General features: G+C 35.9%; 1 protein-coding gene and 1 long non-coding RNA gene across 2 annotated transcripts in view; both read right to left on the bottom strand.

Annotated features, from left to right (window-relative positions):
• LOC142226179 (uncharacterized) overlaps positions 1–10,320 on the bottom strand; it is a 248,939-nt gene extending 238,619 nt beyond the window's left edge. The window contains exons 1-2 of the long non-coding RNA XR_012719621.1: positions 9,996–10,320; positions 9,826–9,931 (exon numbers count right to left, since the gene is read on the bottom strand). This is a non-coding gene — a long non-coding RNA (uncharacterized LOC142226179). The remainder of the gene's footprint in view (positions 1–9,825; positions 9,932–9,995) is intronic.
• Positions 10,321–12,822: 2,502 nt separating this feature from the next.
• Positions 12,823–13,716, bottom strand: LOC142223923 (ras-related protein Rab6-like). Its single transcript, XM_075293737.1, has one exon. It carries the CDS (start codon positions 13,572–13,574, stop codon positions 12,936–12,938), a length of 639 nt encoding a protein of 212 aa, XP_075149852.1. The 5' UTR covers positions 13,575–13,716; the 3' UTR covers positions 12,823–12,935.
• Positions 13,717–24,250: the final 10,534 nt, after the last annotated feature.

Genomic DNA, 24,250 nt, shown 5'->3' on the forward strand with positions numbered 1-24,250 from the left:
CATATGAAGAAGAAAAAAGTGTTGTTCCACCAAGACAACGCACCGTGCCACAACTCATTGAGAACGATGGCAAAAATGGATGAATTGGGCTTCGACTTGCTTCCCCACCCACCGTATTCTCCAGATCTGGCCCCAGCAACTTTTTCTTGTTCTCAGACCTCGCAGGGAAAAAATTTGGCTGCAATTAAGAGGTGATCGTCGAAACTTAAGCCTATTTTGAGGCAAAACCGAAGGAGTAATACCAAAATGGTATCAAAAAATTGGAAGGTCATTATAATCGTTGCATCGCTCTTGCAGGGAACTATGTTGAATAATAAAAACGAATTTTGACAAAAAAATGAGTTTTTCTTTGTTAGACCCGGGACTTATCAGCCAACCTGTTATTCCAGAAAAGTGGAGGGAAACAAAAGTCGTTTTCATACCGAAAGCGGGAAAAGCCTCTCACTCGAGTGCGAAGGATTTTCGACCTATCAGCTTATCCTCATTCCTACTTAAGACTCTGGAGAGGATGATAGACATTTATCTTAGAACTAGCGTCGATTCAATTTGCTCTCGAAACGACAGCATGCATACTCGAAGGGCAGGTCTACTGAGACCGCTTTGCATGAACTAGTCAGCTTTATTGAAAGCTCACTATCTGTCAAAGAATACACAATCGTGGCGTTTCTAGACATCGAGGGTAGTCTTGGGCAAAATCGTTCACCGTAGTGATTCGGACTCATCGTTCCTTTTGTACAAAGGAACTAGTTCCTTCAAATCGTTAGTGGATGCTAGTACCTTCCGTAGTCTGGAAGCCTCGGACGTATTCTCAATACTGCTGCAGTAATCATTCCAAGAGTTATGCTGAGCCTTTCTCAGTTCTCCCTTGTATCCTCTCAGATTCTACTTGTAAGCATCCCAAACCTCAGGAACTCTAGTGGACTTTGTTTTGTTAAAGAGCTTCCTGCTGGATTTCCTCATATTACTTAACTCCGTATACCACCATGGTGGTCGACTTTTCTCCCTTGGCTTCCTTCCAGGGCAAGTAGCTTTCAGTGAGATGTTGAAGACCTTAGTAATCCGCTCCACTGAGTGTTCGATACCTTGCACAGTGCTCATATTTGTCTCTGGGTTCCACGCGAGCTCACATTTGACCAAAAACAACAACGTGTTGATGATTCTGAGCGGTGTTTGCAGCTGTTAACTCGTAATACACACGAGTTTTTCCGTCGATATGTGACAATGGATGAACATGGCTCCATCACTACACTCCTGAGTCCAATCGACAGTCGGCTGAGTGGACAGCGACCGGTGAACCGTCTCCGAAGCGTGGAAAGACTCAAAAGTCTGCTGGCAAAGGCCTGTTTTTTTGGGATGCGCATGGAATAATTTTTATCGATTATCTTGATAAGGGGAAAACCATCAACAGTGACTATTATATGGCGTTATTGAGCGTTTGAAGGTCGAAATCGCGGCAAAATGGCCCCATATGAAGAAGAAAAAAGTGTTGTTCCACCAAGACAACGCACCGTGCCACAAGTCATTGAGAACGATGGCAAAAATGCATGAATTGGGCTTCGACTTGCTTCCCCACCCACCGTATTCTCCAGATCTGGCCCCAGCGACTTTTTCTTGTTCTCAGACCTCGCAGGGAAAAAATTTGGCTGCAATTAAGAGGTGATCCTCGAAACTTAAGCTTATTTTGAGGCAAAACCGAAGGAGTAATACCAAAATGGTATCAAAAAATTGGAAGGTCGTTATAATCGTTGCATCGCTCTTGCAGGGAACTATGTTGAATAATAAAAACGAATTTTGACAAAAAAATGAGTTTTTCTTTGTTAGACCCGGGACTTATCAGCCAACCTGTTATTCCAGAAAAGTGGAGGGAAACAAAAGTCGTTTTCATACCGAAAGCGGGAAAAGCCTCTCACTCGAGTGCGAAGGATTTTCGACCTATCAGCTTATCCTCATTCCTACTTAAGACTCTGGAGAGGATGATAGACATTTATCTTAGAACTAGCGTCGATTCAATTTGCTCTCGAAACGACAGCATGCATACTCGAAGGGCAGGTCTACTGAGACCGTTTTGCATGAACTAGTCAGCTTTATTGAAAGCTCACTATCTGTCAAAGAATACACAATCGTGGCGTTTCTAGACATCGAGGGTAGTCTTGGGCAAAATCGTTCACCGTAGTGATTCGGACTCATCGTTCCTTTTGTACAAAGGAACTAGTTCCTTCAAATCGTTCCATCGTTCCGGATTTTTATATTTGTCATCACTGTCATATACTAAAGACAGACATGACATTGTTTGTTTACTTTGTGCAACGAAATTGGTGGTCAATTGAAACATACAAAAATATGGAAAATTGAGTTAAATTACTTCAAATAGTTTATAGCAATATAGTAAGAAAAAATAATGAATGGAATGAAAAATTTAAGGAAGTAAGTAAACTCAGAAAGCCAAGCTCATTGGATGGATTTTTGGATTACATTTTTTTGCCTTTTGTGAAGAGCCTGAGATGGAATGAATTGGCAAATAGCTCAAACAGAAGTACAAAATTCAAACTGCGATCCGCGGAACGATGGAGCGTAAATTGAAGATAAAACTAAGTGACAAAAGGAACGATGAGAACGAAAGAGATGGAACTAGTGACAGTCGTTCCTTTTAGTGCACCGTTCTTAGGAACTAGTTCGTTCCGGAACGACACAAGACTAGTTTGTTTATTATCATTGGAGACAGCGTGTCTGGAAACATATCTGAAAAACTATCACTTTACTCCATATGGAAATTCGAAAATCGTTCACCAATATACCTTTCACAATTTTAAGCGTAATAACTATGTTTTCAGCCCTTCATTTTCGTTTTTATTTAAATAAATTATAATAAGATAGTTGCGCTTGGCGTTTCACAAAATATAAAATGGCTTTTGTAACAATAGCGATGGCAAAATACTTTCATGTACATTTTGCACTTTTTGATACGCTTGTCCCATCACAGTTGGCGATTTTTGTAGTGCCACTTACGAGTCTGAGGATGAAATGGAACTTTGAAATGCTGGCAGGGAAGTTTTAACGTTTGAAATACGGAACAGCCTATAAAATGAATAAGCTAGTTAGTTCATAATTGTATTCGTCCGCAGAAGTTTCAAAACCCATGATTTACGAAATAATTTCGTGTGTAAGAATAGCAAACGAACTTCTTTATATTCCACAATAAATGTTAATACGTAAAAAAATTGGGAAAAAAAGATATTGTGAAACACGAATGCAGATGGAAATGTGCGTATTGATTTGCTTCCCAACAGGAACTCTCCAGAACTTAACTACTACATTGAACATAGACACCAGAGATAAATGACGTCTAAAAGTTGAGACTTCAGAAATATTAGGATATTTATTACAATACGAGATGATACGAAACTATCGATAATATCCCAAAGAAGATACAAAACTGTGTGCAATTTGGTAGTTGCAAGAAAAAATCGCGCGGTGTCCAAGGATTTTATTGCAGGTTGACTGTCTGAGTATATATTAATGCCCACATTTTTTGGAACATTACTTCTCAGCCAATTCGCCACCTCTCTTATTGCTAATATTTCAGCCTGAAAAACACTACAGTGATTAGGTAATCTTTTCGCTATTCGAAGTTCCAGATCATTAGAATATACTCCGAACCCCACTTGTCCATCCAATTTGGAGCCATCAGTGTAAAAATCTATATATTCTTTATTCCCCGGGGTCTGTGTGCACCACGCCTCACTGTTGGGGATTAGAGTCTCAAACTTTTTGTCGAAAAGTGGACTCGCCAAAGTGTAATCCACTACGTTAGGCACATCTGGCATTATTTTGAGGACAGAACTGTGACCGTAACCTTTTTCCGACCACAGCGATAGTTCGCGCAACCGCACAGCCGTTGTTTCAGCTGACTGTTTGGCCAAATGTCTAAAGGCAGTAGATGCAGCACGACATTAAGGGAATTTGTTCCTGTCTTGCTGAATGCGCCTGAAATACACAAACACGCCATACGCTGAACTTTATCTAAACAAGTCGGTTTCTGAAGTGCCGGCCACCAGACTACAACACCATATAGCATTATAGGTCTAACCACTGCCGTGTATAGCCAATGCACAATTTTTGGTTTAAGTCCCCACTTTTTTCCTATTGCCTTTTTGCACGAGTACAAAGCTACAGTTGCCTTTCTCGCCCTTTCTTCAATATTAAGCTTAAAGTTCAGCTTCCTGTCCAAAATAACGCCAAGGTATTTTGCACATTCACCAAAGGGAATTTCAATACCCCGTAAGGAAATAGGCCTAACCGTGGGAGTTTTGCGATCGTTGCAGTACATGACTAATTCTGTCTTTGCAGGATTTACCCCAAGACCATTGTCTTTCGCCCATTTCTCAGTCATCCGGAGGGCCCTCTGAATAATATCTCTGATTGTGGATGGGAATTTTCCCCTGACTGCCAGAGCCACATCATCTGCGTATGCCACCACTTTTATCCTTTCTTTTTCTAGAGTAACCAGAAGGCTATTTATAGCAACATTCCAAAGAAGAGGTGATAGAACTCCTCCTTGGGGAGTGCCTCTGTTCACATACCTTTGTATGTTTGCTTGTCCTAGTGTGGCTGAAATACGTCTCTTCATTAGCAGTTCGTCTAACAGCCTGAGTATACATGGATCAACATTCAGAGTTGTCAGTCCATTTAATATCGAGCTCGGATGGACATTATTGAACGCCCCTTCGATGTCTAGAAACGCCACGATTGTGTATTCTTTGACAGATAGTGAGCTTTCAATAAAGCTGACTAGTTCATGTAGTGCGGTCTCAGTAGACCTGCCCTTCGAGTATGCATGCTGTCCTTTCGAGAACAACCTTGAATCGATGCTAGTTCTAAGATAAATATCTATCATCCTCTCCAGAGTCTTAAGTAGGAATGAGGATAAGCTGATTGGTCGGAAATCCTTCGCCCTCGAGTGAGAGGCTTTTCCCGCTTTAGGTATGAAAACGACTTTTGTTTCCCTCCACTTTCCTGGGATATATGATAAGTTGATACATCCTTTATATATCACTGACAACCAGGGGATAATTTTGTCAGTTACAGCTTGTAACTCCGCCGGAGTAATTCCATCAGGTCCGGGGGATTTGAATGGTCCAAAGCTATTTAGCGCACATCTTATTCTAGTTTCCGATACAATTTCCTCGACAGGAAACGACCGCTGAGCAACTGTGGCACCGCCAGTACATGGTTCAACCGTCTGATTTCCAGGAAAATGTGTGTCCAATAGTACCTCCAGCGTCTCCTCACTGGACGTTGTCCAATTTCCCTCCGATCTTTTAATGAAACCTGGAGCGGAGTTGGTGGATGCTAGAACCTTCCGTAGTCTGGAAGCCTCGGACGTATTCTCAATACTGCTGCAGTAGTCATTCCAAGAGTTATGCTGAGCCTTTCTCAGTTCTCGCTTGTATCCTCTCAGATTCCTCTTGTAAGCGTCCCAGTCCTCAGGGGCTCTGGTGGACTTTGTTTTGTTAAAGAGCTTCCTGCAGGATTTCCTCATATTACTTAATTCCGTAGACCACCATGGTGGTCGATGTTTCCCCCTTGGCTTTCCTCTAGGGCATGCAGCTTTCAGTGAGATGTTGAAGGCCTTAGTAATCCGCTCCACTGCGTGTTCGATATCTTGCACATTTCTCATATTTGTCTCTGTTATTTCCGGTATCATCATATTGAACGATTCCCTATACCTATTCCAGTCAGCTTTCCTAACATTTGGCGAAAATATGGTCTTGGTGATATGAACATCAAATTTGAAACTGATGTAGCGATGATCTGAGAAGCTGTGTTCACTTAAAACATGCCACTCAGATATCATTTCATTCAGTTCTTGCGAGGCCAAGGTGATGTCCAAAACCTCTTGCCTGTTTTTAGTGACAAAGGTTGGGGCATCTCCCTTGTTGCAAACTACCAGATTAGTACGCAAAATAAACTCTATTAGCGACTCTCCCCTTGCATTAGTATCACTACTTCCCCATATACTATGATGCGCATTCGCATCGCATCCCATAATGAGTTTCGTCTTTGTTTTCAGTGACTCCTCAACTAAGGTCTTAACGGCACATGGAGGCATCTCCCTGTCATGTCCCATATAGACCGAAGATACCCAATATTTGCATTTGGCTATTTCTAAATTGGCAACGACAGTGTCTGCATTGCACATTGAAGGAAGCAGAAACAAGTTAAGCTCGTTTTTAGCAATTATACAGGCTCGAATTACATCATTACCAGTATACTGCAATAGTTTGAACCCCGGAGTACTTAATTCACATATTTTGTTTCTATAAACATATGGTTCTTGAATAAGAACTATGTCTATGTCCCCTTTCATCAGGAGAACTTTTAAGGCAGCACATGCAGCCTTACAATGATGAAGATTTATCTGGAGGATCCGTAGGACCATCGAGATTTTCAACAACCGTCACATCAGCCGCTTCAATCGAGTCATCAAGAATGTCCTCTTCAGAGATATCGGTGACTCTCGCAATAACCATAGGTTCGACTTCGGGTTCTGAGGCAATAGAAGCCTCCTCACGCATACGGTATCTATCCATGTCTTCAACTTTGGTATCTCCCTCGACTTCGCAAGAGGATCCGCTTACTTCACTACTGATTCAGACAGGGGCTTGTCCATTTCTGAATCCTTTAGCTGATCGTTTTTATACACCTTCATTTGGATATAATGAAAGCCATAACATACACGGCCCTGGGACTTTGCCAGATGTGGCAAAGACTGAGTGTTCAATATAAACACTGCATACCGTCTTGGTCCATCCACTTCATCCAAACGGCCAACCTTCCAATCAGCTGTTGGAACATCTGGATTGCATCGTTTCAGTCTATTTAAAATAGATTCAGGGTCAGAAGGGTTTGCAGGTATCCAGGCATGTGCTCTAGGTCTAGCCGGTATGTCTTTCTTCTCGACTAACTCTAGAGCAGCTCCTTCCCAAACTTCACCAATTAGTATCAGAGCAGCTTTAAAACATTCTATAGACCTCTGGTCCTCAAATGCGACTAGCTTAAATCGTCCTTGATACCAACCAGCCTCTTGGTGTCGAGGATCTGGGCCGGGAAACTTTTCCAGCACCTGTGAGTAGACGACAGACAGAGCATTCTCAATTTCCCCCCATTTTTGCTTTGGAACCATACCGTCCAATGCTCCTTTATTAATGATAGCCATCACAAGGCTATCTTTAGCAACTGAGGCAAACGATCTTTGATCCCTTTTGGAGGATGGCAGCTCATCCGGCGATCGTTCCCTTTTTCCAGTCTCAAGAATTCCTTGAGCCCATTTTAAGGAATCGCTTTGTTTAGCCGACAGCGTGCTTGGGTCGACTGATCCTAACTTCTTTAGGATAAACAAAGCATTTCTGCGTTCCTTGAATCTCTTTCGTGAGGGATTACCTCCTTTTGATGTCGTTACCTTAGAAAAAGTTCGACTTGTCAGAGTGTCGCCACCTGTCGACCCGTCTACAGGTCGACTAATTGGGCCTAACTCTTGGTCATTGCCCAGATTTATAACTCCAGTCGATACCCGTCCACTGGGCCCTGAAGTTAGCAACCCAGTGGATGACTTGGAATTTCGCTGCATGGTGGCTTAATATCCCACCACACTTGAAATTCGTAGTAGGTACCTATTACGATGAGTTTATCCGCTATTGAAAAACACGTCCGTTCCGTTCGACGGTTGAATAGAGCAAATTGTAGTAGTAAATTGTAAAAATTTATTGTAGGATGTACCCTTCTTTAACTCTTTGATAAAATTGCAAAATGCTTTTTTTGGGCAATACCTATTAATTTATCGCTGTTTTATGCTATTTTGTATATCATTATATGCCAATGCGTATAAAATGGGCGATCTTTTCTTATAAAACCGTATTTTTATGCCATTTTGCAAAATACTAATCCAAATAAGAGAACTGCAGAAATAGACGTACAAAATTCATACCTACCAACATTATGTAAATTTAACGTCATCTTAAACTTCCTTTTGTTACTTTAATGAAAAATGCGTCGAAAATTAGCTCGAGAAATTAAATAGATGAATTCCATTAGATTAGTGATGTGTTTTTAATAACAATAGACTTTATATTCGAATACAATCCGGTTGGATTAATACTAATATTGATACTAACATATTGGCTAATTATAAAATGATTGTATATTGTGAGTAATGCATTCTGTATAAATTAATTTAGCTTGGAAAATTATGTTTCGCCACACGCTCACAAAAAATCGCTTCTGTAACATATACTCCCAAACATATTTTGCTTCAAGCATATACATTTTTGGCTATTGCCCAAACATTTATATGTTTGATCTCTTCCAATATATAATATGTTTGAAAGCATATTGGTTTAAACAATATATGTTTGGGTAGTCAATTTCCAAACATTTTGTATTTTTGCATCCAAATTCAATAATGTTGTCTTCCAAAAAACAATATGTTATTATGTGAACATATAATATGTTTGGAAGCATTTTGCACCCAAAAATATTATATGCTTAAAAAAAAATTCTCCCAAACAATATTGTGCTCAAAATTTTATTTATTTATTTATATATTTACAATTATAATGAATTATGAAAATAAACAGGTAATATAGGTGCTAACAACATAGGTTTTCGACCTGAATGCTCAAAATTTTGTTTCTGCCCAATTGTATATTCCCCCACATCTTTCTCACTTCCACGAGATTTTTTAGTTCTTAGCACCTTTTTCTGTAATACAAACATTGTAGAAGAAATTATTCAATTGTATGATTTTTTTATTTTAATTTTACCTTTTGCCGGACGGGGATTCGAACAGCGGACCACACAGTTTGTAAGGATCAAAGAAGTAGCTGATCAATTGCCCAAGGAAAAATAAAATGTTAATTTTGTAATAACAACCCAATAAACACAAACGTTTGAAAAATGCTAAATTTCAACAATTTTTCAAACATTTTTTCAAAGGATTAGGGTAATATTCAAGTTGAGAAATTGTTGAGAAAATCGCGTTCTCAACAAAAAACAGACATTACTCTCAACAATGAAATTCAACACATTAGCAATAATATCTCAAGTGTTATCCTCAAATTGAAATGCATCGCTACTCAATAATTTGTCAAACAATTTTCGATGCGAGTCAAATTAAAATTTAACATCGTTGCAAATACTTTTCAACCTAAATTTGTATGAATGATATCCCCACTTCAAATTGAAAGTCAAAGCCAAAATTCTATGAATTTTGTATAATTTATTCATTTTCATCAAAATAAAATATATAATAATACACTACACTACATAATACACTACAATACCAATTGATAAATAATAATCTTATTAAACATATCAACAAATAAGAAAAAAAGCAAACAACAAAACTTTAAATATCTTAAACATTATTAGCAAACACTTTTGCATTGATAATTCGTTTTCCTTCCTTTTGGTGTCATAAAACATCATTAAAATTTATTAACATGCGGCCAATTTGAAATTAGGAACGTACTGGACCGCGTGTTAGAATTGATTTCCGGCAGAAGGAATTCACAAAATATCAATTTTAAACTAATAATAGCATAAGAATTAAACTGACGATGTGATGCACATTTTCATCCAGAAGTTGTTGATTTCAATAATTTGTTGTTTTTAACAATTTTACTTGGTTGCACTTGTAATGTTTCCTGAAAATTTTTCTTGTCGCTATGTTTGCAAGACTGTAACATCCAAAGATTTTAGTTTTCTTCAAAGAGATTTAAATTTAGTTACTTCTCTAAAGTGTTGATTTAATTTTTCATATTGACGTACTAATTATTATAAACTATTTGAAGCAGTTCCAGTTAATAGTCCACCATTTTTTCATCGGTCAGCTTTTTAATGTTTTCAAGAACGTAGAATCCATAATTTTAGTTTTCTGCAAAGAGATATACATTTAGTGGCTTCCTTAAAGTTTTATTTCATTTTTTATTTTCACTTACCTATTTTTATAAACTATTATTTGGTTATTTGTCTAAAATTTTCCATTTTTTTATTTCTTGCAATTGACCACGAACTTCGTTGCACAAATAAGTATTGAAACCCACATGGTTTTTTCGTTGCATTTTAGGGTAGTGTTTTGTCAAAGTTTTCTCATATTATCTTCAACACCTTTTCAAAGATTTCGTCAACATTTTGGCAAATTGGAAGTAATTCGCAAACAATTTGAAGATGTATTGAAGATGAGCTATTTCAAGTCAAGTTGAATTTATGTTGAAAATTATATTTACCCTCAAACTGAAAAGTTGTTGCATTTGAAAAACGCTCATCCTGTGTTTATTGGGAAGCAACAACCACCAACTTAATTCAATATCGCTCCCTGTTAAATAGCGCTCCAAGCTACTAAACACATATATGTTTATAGGCTATTTCTAAATTAATATATGTTTGCATCCAAGCATATTATATTTACAAACATTTTATGTCCCAAACATAATAGGTTAGGTTAGGTTAAAGTGGCAGCCCGATTAAGATTCAGGCTCACTTAGACTATTCAGTCCATTGTGATACCACATTAACTAAAAGTACCTATTACATATGGGCACTTCTAGTTTTAACCGCTGAACCTTCTTGATTATTTTTCTTTGTTGAACCAACCAGATTGTTCCAAAAACAGTAGCAGACTGCTTAAGTTAACGTTTTCCAGATCCGCCAGTAATCTGAAGCTATATGCTCCTAAAAGTTGCTTGCGCTTTACACAAAATGCAGGACACTCACACAAGAGGTGTTTAATTGATTCTTTTTCCTCCGCATCATGACAGCTCATACAATAGTCATTATACTTCGCGCCAATAGTTTTTGCAAAATCGCCTATCAGGCAGCGACCCGTTATAGCAGATATCAGGAGTGATATCTGACGTCTCGAGAACATTAGCATATCTAGTGTGCGGTTTAAGTTGAAATGGGGCCATATTTGCTTGGTGTCGTTACAACCCTTGCAATTCTCCCATCGAACATTTGCCATCATAACAGCCTTCTCACGCAGCATGAGCTTGCAGGTAGCTAGGGGCATACCAACAAATTCTAGTTCCCCTGGAATATGTAAGGTAGTCCCTAGCCTTGCCAACTCATCCGCTTCGCAGTTCCCCGGTATGTTCCTATGGCCAGGCACCCATATTAGGTGAATATTGTGATTAGGTAATCTTTTCGCTATTCGAAGTTCCAGATCATTAGAATATACTCCGAACCCCACTTGTCCATCCAATTTGGAGCCATCAGTGTAGAAATCTATATATTCTTTATTCCCCGGGGTCTGTGTGCACCACGCCTCACTGTTGGGGATTAGAGTCTCAAACTTTTTGTCGAAAAGTGGACTCGCCAAAGTGTAATCCACTACGTTAGGCACATCTGGCACTATTTTGAGGACAGAACTGTGACCGTAACCTTTTTCCGACCACAGCGATAGTTCGCGCAACCGCACAGCCGTTGTTGCAGCTGACTGTTTGGCCAAAATGTCTAAAGGCAATAGATGCAGCACGACATTAAGGGAATTTGTTCCTGTCTTGCTGAATGCGCCTGAAATACACAAACACGCCATACACTGAATTTTATCTAAACAAGTCGGTTTCTGGAGTGCCGGCCACCAGACTACAACACCATATAGCATTATAGGTCTAACCACTGCCGTGTATAGCCAATGCACAATTTTTGGTTTCAGTCCCCACTTTTTTCCTATTGCCTTTTTGCACGAGTACAAAGCTACAATTCAATATCGCTCCCTGTTAAATAGCGCTCCAAGCTACTAAACACATATATGTTTATAGGCTATTTCTATTTCTATTTCTAAATTAATATATGTTTGCATCCAAGCATATTATATTTACAAACATTTTATGTCCCAAACATAATATGTTCTAACATATTAACATATATGTCCCAAACATGTTATGCTAGTTTATGAACATTATATGCTTGCACTCAAAAATATCGTGTTTAAAAATTTGTGTTCCAAACATATAATGTTTATATCCAAACATATGAAAAACAGTCTTTTTCATCCGTGCACAAAATCATTAAAATGTTGAGACTTTATTTCTATTAAGATCAACCGGTTATAATTCGATCTTCATCACTACGATGAAAATGACAAGATGTAACGACATGTGTTGCCACCGATCACTAAAAACGCATAACTATAATAGTGTTATTAATGATTAATGAATACATATTTTTATATAAGGCTTATAGAATAAAAAGAGCGTGACAGCTATCACTGGTTTAGAGTGCACGTTAATGATTTTTTATGGATAAGGCCGTAAGTATTTTGCTACAAATTACTACTGATTTTATTAAATTTTGAGGCTTTATTTCGTAGAGCCATTTTTAACTTCAACTTCGAATTGTCGTAATTTTTCATTGAATTCTTTACGAAAACCTTAAATATAAACATAAACAAACAGCAAAGCTGAAAGCACCAGGAAGTAGATAATCTCAAAACACCAGGATGCAGATAAGCAAGCTCCAACAAACTCGCAATAAGCAACTAAAGTAGCATTGAATTGTAAGTACTTTGCTAAAAATTACTACTGATTTTATTAAATTTTCCCAGGAGTAATTTTTTTTTTTGGTAGGAGTGAACAAAATTTTGTCCGAATCGGTTCTGATTTAAATGTATTTATATGGATTTGAAGGAGCCGAAATGTTATAAAAAATGTTGGTCTACTAAATGGTGAAGGGTATAATATAGTCGGCCCGCCCTACTTTAAATTTCCCTTACTTGTTTTTTTTCTGTTCACGTAAGAAGTTTTATGCTTTAAAAAATACAGTATGTTGTTTTTACAAGTTTTTAAATTTATATGATATCAATTGAACTTATCCACCTACTATACTATATTATGGTTTGCAACAGTTGTATAGAAACTAGAAAATTCCATTTGAAATCCTTAACAGCCACAGCATTTTGAGCGGTCATCATCGGTCGCATTAGTAGCTTTTAATTTGATCTCTTCAGCTTCTCCTTCCACAGTGTTTAATTCATTTGCGGGAACATTATCCATGGTGGGTAATGCTGCCGATATACGTTCAAATAATTGTTTGACATTGTAGTTATCTTTAGCACTGGTTTCTATAAACAACAAACCTAACTCTTGAGCTTTACTTTCACCTTCTTCTGTGGACACTTGCCTTTTACCGCCGAGATCTTTCTTATTTCCAACAAGCATAATAATGACATCATTACCTCTTTCGACACGAACATCATGAATCCATTTTGATACAAGTTGGAATGTATTTGAATTGGTGATATCATAAACAACAACTGCTACAGTTGAGTCACGTATATATGAGGGTATTAACGATCGGAAACGCTCTTGTCCTGCGGTATCCCATAGTTGTAGACGTATGGTTCGATCACCCAGATACATTGTTTTTGAAAGGAAGTCGATGCCAATTGTCGCTTGGTAGGTGTTATCGAAGCTGTCATACATAAACCGTGTTATTAGAGATGTTTTTCCAACGCTCTGCTCTCCCAGAAAAACCAATTTGAATTTTTTAATAGGGCTGCTAAATTCACCCGAAGTCATAGTTTGTTCAATCACAGCAATTGTTTGATATTATATAGGTATGAATTTCGGCTATAGTAATATAAGAATGCAAATTTTTTTTGCAAAACGACTTATAGAGTTCCCAATCGTAAACTTGAAGTCATCATAGTATATGATTTATATACAGAATATATGCTGTACCAGTGAACCTTAAATACACATTTGTGGTTTTCTATGGATATCTTTGGATATGGAAATACGGTACATTCAAAGAAATTTGTTTGTAGTATCAGCAAAAGCATTAAAAAAAAATCCTTATAAAAGAAGGTAGCAAATATTTGCAAAAGTATCAAACATCATATATTTTTGAGTTTCAAAAGTACCACTATAAATTTATCTAAATCTAATTTAGAAATTTGAACCACGTTACGAACCACCACTAGAATTGATTCGAAATGCTTGGTTCGAATTTGAGCAGAAAAATAGTTGAGACATCATTCTTAGTTGACTGGAGTACAAATAATAATATATCAATATATCCAAATGGTACATGAACGACAAATAATGTTTTCATATGTTAAGGCCGGTACTCTGTTCGGTTTTCGCGTTGAAACTCCATACAAAACCAAAACATGCGAAAAACTAGCGAAATTTTTTCCATTTGTGGTACTTTGTTTTTTTCGAGTTGAAAAACTGACGTAACTCGCGTAGTCAGTATTTTCATAACATGGCGCCATTTGCAATGTGAATTAAGAAATAATTTATTTATTAAACTGATTTTTGTGAATTTACAACACAAAAGTGGATCTGATTATTATTTAAAAATGTAATCTGATGATTGATAAAACAAAGTATAACATGGAGTTGTATTTCCATAATAAACTAGCAACAATATCTAGCCGCTCCCTACTATATGGTAGAATATAAATAATGTACATATATAACATGAAATTTAAACACAAATGTTAACAAAATAAAAGCTTTATTTGGTGAATTATATTTTACAATCGTTTCATTTGTACTGGGCATCGGGATAATAAACACAAAACATAATTTAAACTAAAGGAGGCACAGCAATTGATGTTCCAAAACAAGCATTAGCACTTCAACCAACATGTATAGTACCGAGGTAGCAACATTAGCGTAGCTAGACAATTTTCCTAGGGGGGGCTATAGCCCCCCTAGCTAAAAATTTATATTTCAATTAATGTTTTATTTCATAAAAATGAATAAAAAAATAGACATCAAAATAACTCGAAAATTTATTATAATAAAGCAAGTAAAAGTAGTTCCACACATTTCCCAGCAAAAAAATTTGGAAGTTCTTCCAAAGACACAACTTTAAAAGCACTTCCAGAAGATGTACTCCCAATGATGTTCTTTATTTTAACTCAGGAAGTTCTTTAAATTCAATTTTTTTTTAACTTGGTTTTTCATACTTTTAATGGGAAATTTTAACTTTTTTGTTTCAAATACCTTAAAAACGAAGTAAGAATTCATAAAATGGTACAAATAATTTAAATTTTGTCGAAAAAATTCTAAATCCAATCTGAAAAATTTGTGAATTTTTGAAAATATTTGAGGTCAAACGTTTCCGACAAGCATTAGAATCCATTAAAAATTATAAAAATTATTTATTTGACAAAATCTAACAGAATTTTTTAATTTACATTCAAAACATTGAATTCGGATCACACCTAAAGAAGTGATGCAAATTCAGTGCAACGGCTGTTGAAATGGAGGACTTCCGTCCTATGACAAGCCCATGTTAAATTCAACGCTTCTTCGCCAATTTTGCACCACTTCCGGATCCAAAAAGATCATTTTCATTACTTTTTTGGCGACGCTTTTTTGGCTGGGCTTGTTTACTTTTTATAAAAATGGAAAATCGTAAATAGGTTTCAAATTCTGGGGGGGGGCTAAAATTTTTCTGGGGGGGTCGAAGCCCCCTCCCCAGAGGCCTTCCTACGCCTATGGGTAGCAATGAATGGAATCACAAGATTTAATTGCTATGTTCCAAAAAATAAAATGGAGCACTGTAAAATTTATTTTTATAATTCCAAAGATATTTGTAAAATAACTTCGCCTGCTTCTTCTTTTTCAAATTATTTATTTTGTATGCGTGTGTGTGTAAATCGAGCCACTAGTTGCCTGTGTATATGTAATAATTTCGTGATCCTCAATCATTGTTTCGCGTTGAAAAATTATAGTGTTGACAATAATTTGAAGGAAAAAACAGCCATTTTGGAACTTTTTCGCGTTTATTTCATCGAAATGTATTGACAATATCGCAAAATGTCACGAAATGATTACATATACATAGGCAATTAGTGACTCGATTTACACACGCACGCATACATAATAATTAAATTGAAAAAGAAGAAGCAGAAGTTATTTTACAAATAACTTAATTTTAAATAATTTTAAAATGCTGCATTTTATTTTTGGAACATAGCAATTAATTCTTGTGATTCCATTCATTGCTACCCCGGTACTATACATGTTGGTTGAAGTGCTAATGCTTGTTTTGCAACAGCAATTGCTGTTCTCCTTTTGTTAACATTTTGTTTTGTGTTTATTATCCCGATGCCCAGTACAAATGAAACGATTGTAAAATATAATTCACCAAATTAAAGCTTTCATTTTGTTAACATTGTGTTTAAATTTCATGTTTTACATATACTTTATTTATGTTCTATAATATAGTAGCGGGCGTCTACACGGATGAAAAAGGCTGTTTTTCATATGTTTGGCTATAAACATTACATGTTTGGAACACAAATTTTTAAACACAATATTTTTGAGTGCAAGCATATAATGTTCATAAACTAGCATAACATGTTTGGGACATATATGTTAATATGTTAGAACATATTATGTTTGGGACATAAAATGTTTGTAAATATAATATGCTTGGATGCAAACATATATTAATTTAGAAATAGCCTATAAACATATATGTGTTTAGTAGCTTGGAGCGCTATTTTGCAGGGAGCGATATTGAATTAAGTTGGTGGTTGTTGCTTGTTATTACAAAATTAACATTTTATTTTTCCTTGGGCAATTGATCAGCTACTTCTTTGATCCTTACAAACTGTGTGGTCCGCTGTTCGAACCCCGTCCGGCAAAAGGTAAAATTAAAATAAAAAAAATCATACAATTGAATAATTTCTTATACAATGTTTGTATTACAGAAAAAGGTGCTAAGAACTAAAAAATCTCGTTGAAGTGAGAAAGATGTGGGGGAATATACAATTGGGCAGAAATAAAATTTTGAGCATTCAGGTCGAAAACCTATGTTGTTAGCACCTATATTACCTGTTTATTTTCATAATTCGATATGATTGTAAATATATAAATAAATAAAATTTTGAGCACAATATTGTTTGGGAGAATTTTTTTAAGCATATAATATTTTTGGGTGCAAAATGCTTCCAAACATATTATATGTTCACATAATAACATATTGTTTTTTGGAAGACAACATTATTGAATTTGGATGCAAATATACAAAATGTTTGGAACTTAGACTACCCAAACATATATTGTTTAGACTAATATGCTTTCAAACATATTATATATTGGAAGAGATCAAACATATAAATATTTGGACAATACCCAAAAATATATATGCTTGAAGCAAAATATTGTTGGGAGTATATGTTACAGAAGCGATTTTTTGTGAGCGTGTAGATGTTGGTCTCTAGTTTATTACGGAAATACAACTCCATGTTATACTTTGTTTTATCAATCAATCAGATTACATTTTTTTGGAGTTGAAAAACTGACGTAAATCGATCAGTCAGTATTTTCATAACATGGCGTCATTTGCAATGTGAATTAAGAAATTATTTATTTATTAAACTGATGTTTGTGAATTTATAATGCAAAAGTGGATCGGATTATTATTTAAAAATGGGAGAGAGGATTCCCTCGCTTGGGGCTAATGTGCTATATCCACTTTTGCCTATTAACTCTTCCTAGAAATGCGCGAAAATCGACCCACAAAATTGGCCTAAATATAATTGACCTCCTCAGACTTAAAGCCCAACAACGCTCATGGAATCTCCAGAATATTCTTCTACGCGCTTACATAATAGAATCAATTAAATTTTTTCAAAAACTATGCCCCAGCAATGATTTTTAGCTGTTAGAAAATACATTAATGTCCCCCTTTTTATCTCGTTAACTAGATGACCTACGCCTCTGGCATTTGGGAGAGAGGATTCTCCTGGCTTGGGACTAATGTGCTATACCCACTTTTGCCTTTAACTCTTCCTAGAAATGCTCGAAAATCGACCAACAAAATTGGCCTATATATAATTGACCCCCCTCAGACTTAAAGCCCAGCTACGCTCATGGAATCTCCAGAATAGTCCTCTACGCCCTTAAAGCTAATAGAATCAATTAAATTTGTTTAAAAACTATGCCCCAGATCGTTTTTATAGTTATTAGAATTTACATGAATGTGCCCCCCTTTATCTCATTAACTAGATGACCTACGCCTCTGCCCTCTTTGCGGGGGAGTTCTCCTATCTCCGAGCTAATGCCCTATACACACATTTGCTTTTTAACTCTTCCTAGAAATGCCGGAAAAAGTCCAATGAATGTAAAATCCATCTTTCCATATTTTTTTGAATTGCATCTATATTACTCTAAATAATTTTTGGCTCAAAATTACGTTAAGTATACACGTATTTTCGTTTAGAAAATGTGTAATGAAGCAAAATATATTTAATTTGTTGCAAAAAAAAGTCTTAAATTCGCAACAAAAACGAAAATGCCAAAAAATTAAAGTGGTTTGTGTCTTCGCTAAAACTTTAGAAAACAACTTTAACTTTAGAGTAGCTTTGAAACACTCAGAAATGTCACCAGCATTACAAAACTTTATGGTGTTTGGTCGAAACTAGGATTGAATCCATAACCGTTTGTCTGCACAGTGGGTATGAACCATTGTACGACGGTTGCTCCCACATATCAATGTATAATAGTAATTTTCCAATCTAAAAATTATTAAAACAAATTAATAATAAATTAGTAATAATAAGGACTTTAAAAGGAATACAATATTATACAAAACAATACTTACCAAATATAATAAAAAACTATGGAAAATATATTCCAAAACAACACAAAATAATTTTTCCATTTTCCCGGCTTGTCTCGTGTTTTCGTTTAAGGCCGGTATGCACCTCTAGCGAAAAATTTCATTCCCATAAGAAATGCATTGCTATTTATGCTAACGAAATTTTCGGTAGCGTTCAATTTCGTAAGCTGGTACGCACCTCTAATGAAAATAACAGGGTTGTCAAAAGCATATTTTGGCAGCAAACATTTAATATATTACAATCATTGTGTGCGTAAAAGTTTTAAAAGGTCTGTAAGTAATAAACAATTTATTTGAGGAATATTTGGAACATATATTAACAATTTTTAAAAGCGATTAGCTGGTTTACAATTTGTGTACACAGCCCTGTTTTTTTGTTGTAGACTTAAAGAAATTTTTGCTACCGAAAATTTCGCTAGAGGTGCATACCGGCCTTTAAAAGTGATGCTTTGACGGCGTTGGCGTTGACATATCGACGTTTACATTTGCCAAAACCAACAATAGGTCTGTTCGCGTACTTTTCTAGCAATAACCAACAACATATGAGGCTCATTTCCACCTCGGCGTATATGTCAAAATGCAAAAAATGGGGGTCTTCTATTCTCAATGCACGACTGCTTAGTTTGGTTAGTGGCCTTGCGGAATTACTTGATTTTTTCACAAATGAACTTGTTTTATGGTTGGTGTTGAACTGGACAACACTAACTTTTAACAGTTACGTGTCACACAATCAACTCTTTTGCAGGAAACGTTTCCAAGCTGGGGAATCAATATAAGCCACCAAGATATTGAAACATTAAAACCTTCGTGTCGGATGAAAGAATGCTATCAACCCAGCATCGAATTACAGCCTCAACGACAGAATTCACATGAATATATTTGGTTGAAATTGCTTTTCATTATCAACTGCATACTTTTACCTTTATTATGAAATAAACATCCGAATATTTATCTCAAAACATTAAATTTTTCTTCAAACACGAAAATACCAGCTCTTATTGGAAAATACTTTACAAAAATATAGAGTCCTTTTAGAAGATCTTCATCAAGATGAGTTTTTCTGCGGCTGTTTTGTTAAAATTGTAGAACAGCCATATATCGACTATAGAAGCGTATACAAATCCAATTTAATTAAGAAAATGTAAATTACTAAAAATGATAGTTTGTTCACAAATGTTATTGCATAATCAAAAAATACGAATTGTTTTTAATTTTTGATGTTATATAATGTGTACCATTTTACTAGTGTCCATTTGAGTGAATTTATAATTTTATTCGGATCAGCAGAAAATTTCAGCAAACAACTATCTTTCCTGCATTATGTTTGCTGTTCCAAAATAACAGTTTGTTTGCTGTTTTAGCAAAAAAAAAAACGCTAAAACAGCAGCATTTTGTTTGCTGAAAAACAGCAGACAGCGTTTGCTATTAACAACAGACTTTTTTCTATGAGTGAAAAAGCAATTAGTAATTACACTAAAATTTACTTTTGATTAGAGATTGCTTTTTATGTATTTTTAACTACTGAATTCGAAAATAGAGGTTAAACATTTTTTAATGAAACAGTTTCTTGAGATATCCTTATATTTTTACTTTTTCGTCCATTTTTTATTAGAAAAATCATTTCTCGAGCTAAAAATGTGCGATTATATCGTTATTGGTAACTTAAATGCAAGGTATTGAGATGACGAACAAATGTGGATCTGTGATAAATTAAGTGGTTCAAAATATATTTAAAAAAGGGCACATTTTCAAAAAATATGCTTACAACTTTGTCATTTTTCTTCTAGTCTTTTTCTTACGTTAAAGTATCACCTTCACGAGCATAAAGAGAAACCGGACGTTATTTCAAAGGTTGGCACTTTTCCACCGGCACATAATCACTGTAAAACGTGATGAAAATGTGCCCAATTTTAATCGATATATTCAGAACCACTAAACTGATCACAGATCCAACGTTATAACCGGACATTTCTAGCTTGAGATATGATTCTCGCGTCTAGTGAAAAACTAAAAAAATATATGTATAGCTCAAAACGTGTTCCATATAAAAATTTAACCTCTATTTTCGAATTCAGGAGATGAAAATACATAAAAAATCACATCTCATCAAATATACATGTCAAAAATTTTATTTTGTTAACTATTTTTATTTATAGGTATTGTTTTGAACGATGTCATCAAAGTTGACCAATAAAATAGACATTTTTAGCAAAGAATCAAGTGAACTTTGCCAATTGTGTACAGTTTAACTTAGCTATTGTGGCAGCCCGTTATTTCAGGCTCAAGTTGACTATTTAGTCCATTATGATACGGCAGTGTTGAACTTCTCACTTGTCACTGAGTGCTGCCCGATTCCATGTTTAGCTCAAAGACAAGAAATCTACTTTTTATAGCCGAGCCTGAACATCATTTCCCTTTGCTATGAACATTTTAGAGTAGTTTTGAAACACTCAGAAATGCCATCCAGAGGGAGTAATTCACCAATCCACCGTTGCAAAACTTTATAGTGTTTGGCCGAAACTGGGATTGAATCCATAACCGTTTGTACGCAAAGCGGGCATGGCCTGGTGCTCCTCAATTGATGACGACATGACAATAATATCGTCTATGTAACAATAAACATAGTCAAGGCCCCTCAAAACCGAATCCATAAATCTTTCAAATGTCTGGGTAGCATTTCGCAAACCAAATGGCATATATATAAAAATTCCACCAGACCAAATGGTGTACACACCGCCGCTTTTTCAATGTCCTCATTTGCCATTGGAATTTGATAAGTGTAGTAAAAACGGACTTACCATGTAATCTTTCTGAAAAGTCGTTAATATTGGCTATGGGATACCGGTCAGGTATAGTCTGGGAATTCAGCTTATGGTAATCACCGCATGCGCGCCAAACACCAGTTTCCTTCGACACCATGTGGATTGGGCTGGCCCACGGGCTTCTCGAAGGACGACATATTCCATTTTCTAGTAAAAATTCAATTTCTGCTTTCGCAACTGCAAGTTTTTCACCAGAAAGTCGACGTGGGCGACAAGCAACAGGTTGTCCTGTGGTATCAATGTTGTGGACGACAATGGGCTCCGTAGTTAGCTTGCGAGTCAATGTCGTCGTTGTTATGTCATTGAATTCATCAATTAATTTTTTAAAATGTCCCGTTTATGAAGAATGAATTGAAATGCTAAAAATACCTGGTATTTGAATGCTGCCACGGCTGCTTACCTTCGTTTTATTATCGATAAGACATCTTCTTTTTAGATCAATTATCAAATTATAATAATTAAAAAGTCAGCTCCCAATATTGGCAATTTGACATTGGCAATAATAAATAACCACTTGAATTCGCGTCGTAGACCAAGGTCTAATTTGAAAACACAATGACCGTAGGTTTGAATCTCTTGTCCATTGGCTGACAGAAGTTTCATAGTGGATGGTTTAAGAGTTGCCTTAAGTGATGAAGGTGGTACTACAGACACCACTGAGCCGGAGTCGATTAAAAAGTCCATATTTGTAGATTTATGCGCTTTACAGATTATCAGTTATTCCGGAAGGAATGTCGGTGTTTGTTAAGAATCTTAAGCGGACCTTAGACGGTCGGATAAACACTCCGACAGAGGTTCGTCTATTTGTTGTGCGTTCGTTCAAGTTTTGCCCTTAAGGCCGGTACTCTGTTTGTTGGTGCGAAAAAACTTCCACTCAATCATTGTTTCGCGTTGAAAAATGATAGTGTTGACAATATATTTTGAGGGAAAAAAACAGCCATTTTGGAACTTTTTTGCGTTTATTTCGTCGAAATGTATTGACAACATCGCAGACTGTCACGAAATGATTACATATACATACGCAACTAGTGGCTCGATTTACACACACACGCATACAAAATAAATAATTTGAAAAAGAAGAAGCAGGCGAAGTTATTTTACAAATATCTTTGGAATTAAAAAACTAATTGTACAGTGCTGCATTTTATTTTTTGGAACATAGCAATTAATTCTTGTGATTCCATTCATTGCTACCTCGGTACTATACATGTTGGTTGAAGTGCTAATGCTTGTTTTGGAACATCAATTGCTTTGCCTCCTCTTGTTTAAATTATGTTTTGTGTTTATTATCCCGATGCCCAGTACAAATTTTTTTTTTTTGTTAACATTTGTGTTTAAATTTCATGTTATATATGTACATTATTTATATTCTACCATATAGTAGGGAGCGGCTAGATATTGTTGCTAGTTTATTATGGAAATACAACTCCATGTTAAGGCCGGTACTATGTTCATTCTTGCGAAAAATTTTTATGGAAACCATTATTTCGCACATAAGGTGGGTACTATGTTTGTTGGCACGAAAAAAACTTCACTTAACCATTCTTTCGCGTTGAAAAATGAGAGTGTTGACAATACATTTCGAACGAAGAAAACAGCTATTTTGGAGCTATTCCGCGTTTATTTCTCCGCAATTTAATTGACAACATCGCAAAATGTCATACTATTTTTACTTATACATACGCAGCAGCTGATTGTTTACATACACGCATTCATGATAATTGTTTTGAAAAGTGTTTTTCTACCAGTTTTTGGATTGTTTTGCAAAAAAATCGCATACAGCACTGGACACTAATAATTGTTAAGAATAAAGCTCCAGCCGCTCTACTCCTGGTGTCTTACCACATTCTGCAACAGCTTTTACAACATGTGGTACATTGTCGTCTTCAGCTTTTCCAAATGGATACCGTCAATTTGTAACGCACATCAAAAAAACATATAATTCCGGTGTTATGCAATCTTTTACATCATCCGCAGCAATGGGTTCATAATTCGTTCAGCAACAAACTTAATTCGTTGGTGTCCACAATATCTACATAATCGCATTGCATTAACAGTGGCCAAGAGTGTACTTATGCACATGCTGTTGCCGCCTCACTAGCAATTTCAACTCCAGTGGTCACAACCACAGTTCCCACAAAGGATAATAACGCCATTTCATTTGCCAATGTTGTTACATCGGGGGGAACAACCAACTTAAGCCCATAACTCAAGTTCAAGGGTAGTTCCTAAGCCAAAGTCACTGTCCCCGACTTATATTTCGTCACAAAGGGATGTTAGTGTTCTATACCACACTCTTCGTTGACTGAAATTAATACATTGAGAAGCAATTGGCTGGTTTACTGAAGGATGTTATACTCTCCCAATGTATAAGTTCCAATAACTATTTCAGTCACGTTATGAAATTCAACCAGTGTTTTGAATTGATAAAATGCAAGAATGCCGCTAACTGAAATTTAAAAGCCACAACGAAATTAAATCGTTTCATTCCAGCCTATCGCAATCATTTTGGACAAATGATGAATACAAGAAAATTATTTTGCTACTAAAATAAAAATTATTTAATTATTTGCTATAAACATTTATTTTGGATATAACTTGTTGGGGATTTTCTGCAAACATTACTTCTGAATTATACTTGGCATAGGAGATTTTAAAAATCCCACAGTAAATTAATTCTAGCAAACATTTGGGTTATGAGGGATGGTATCCCTTAACTGTTCCCAACATTTTCTTATTCAGTTTCTTCGTACGCATACTTCTGTATTCGCACTTATTCGTACATA

This window comes from Haematobia irritans, chromosome 2, assembly GCF_050003625.1.
Source record: "Haematobia irritans isolate KBUSLIRL chromosome 2, ASM5000362v1, whole genome shotgun sequence".
Classification (NCBI taxonomy): domain Eukaryota; kingdom Metazoa; phylum Arthropoda; class Insecta; order Diptera; family Muscidae; genus Haematobia; species Haematobia irritans.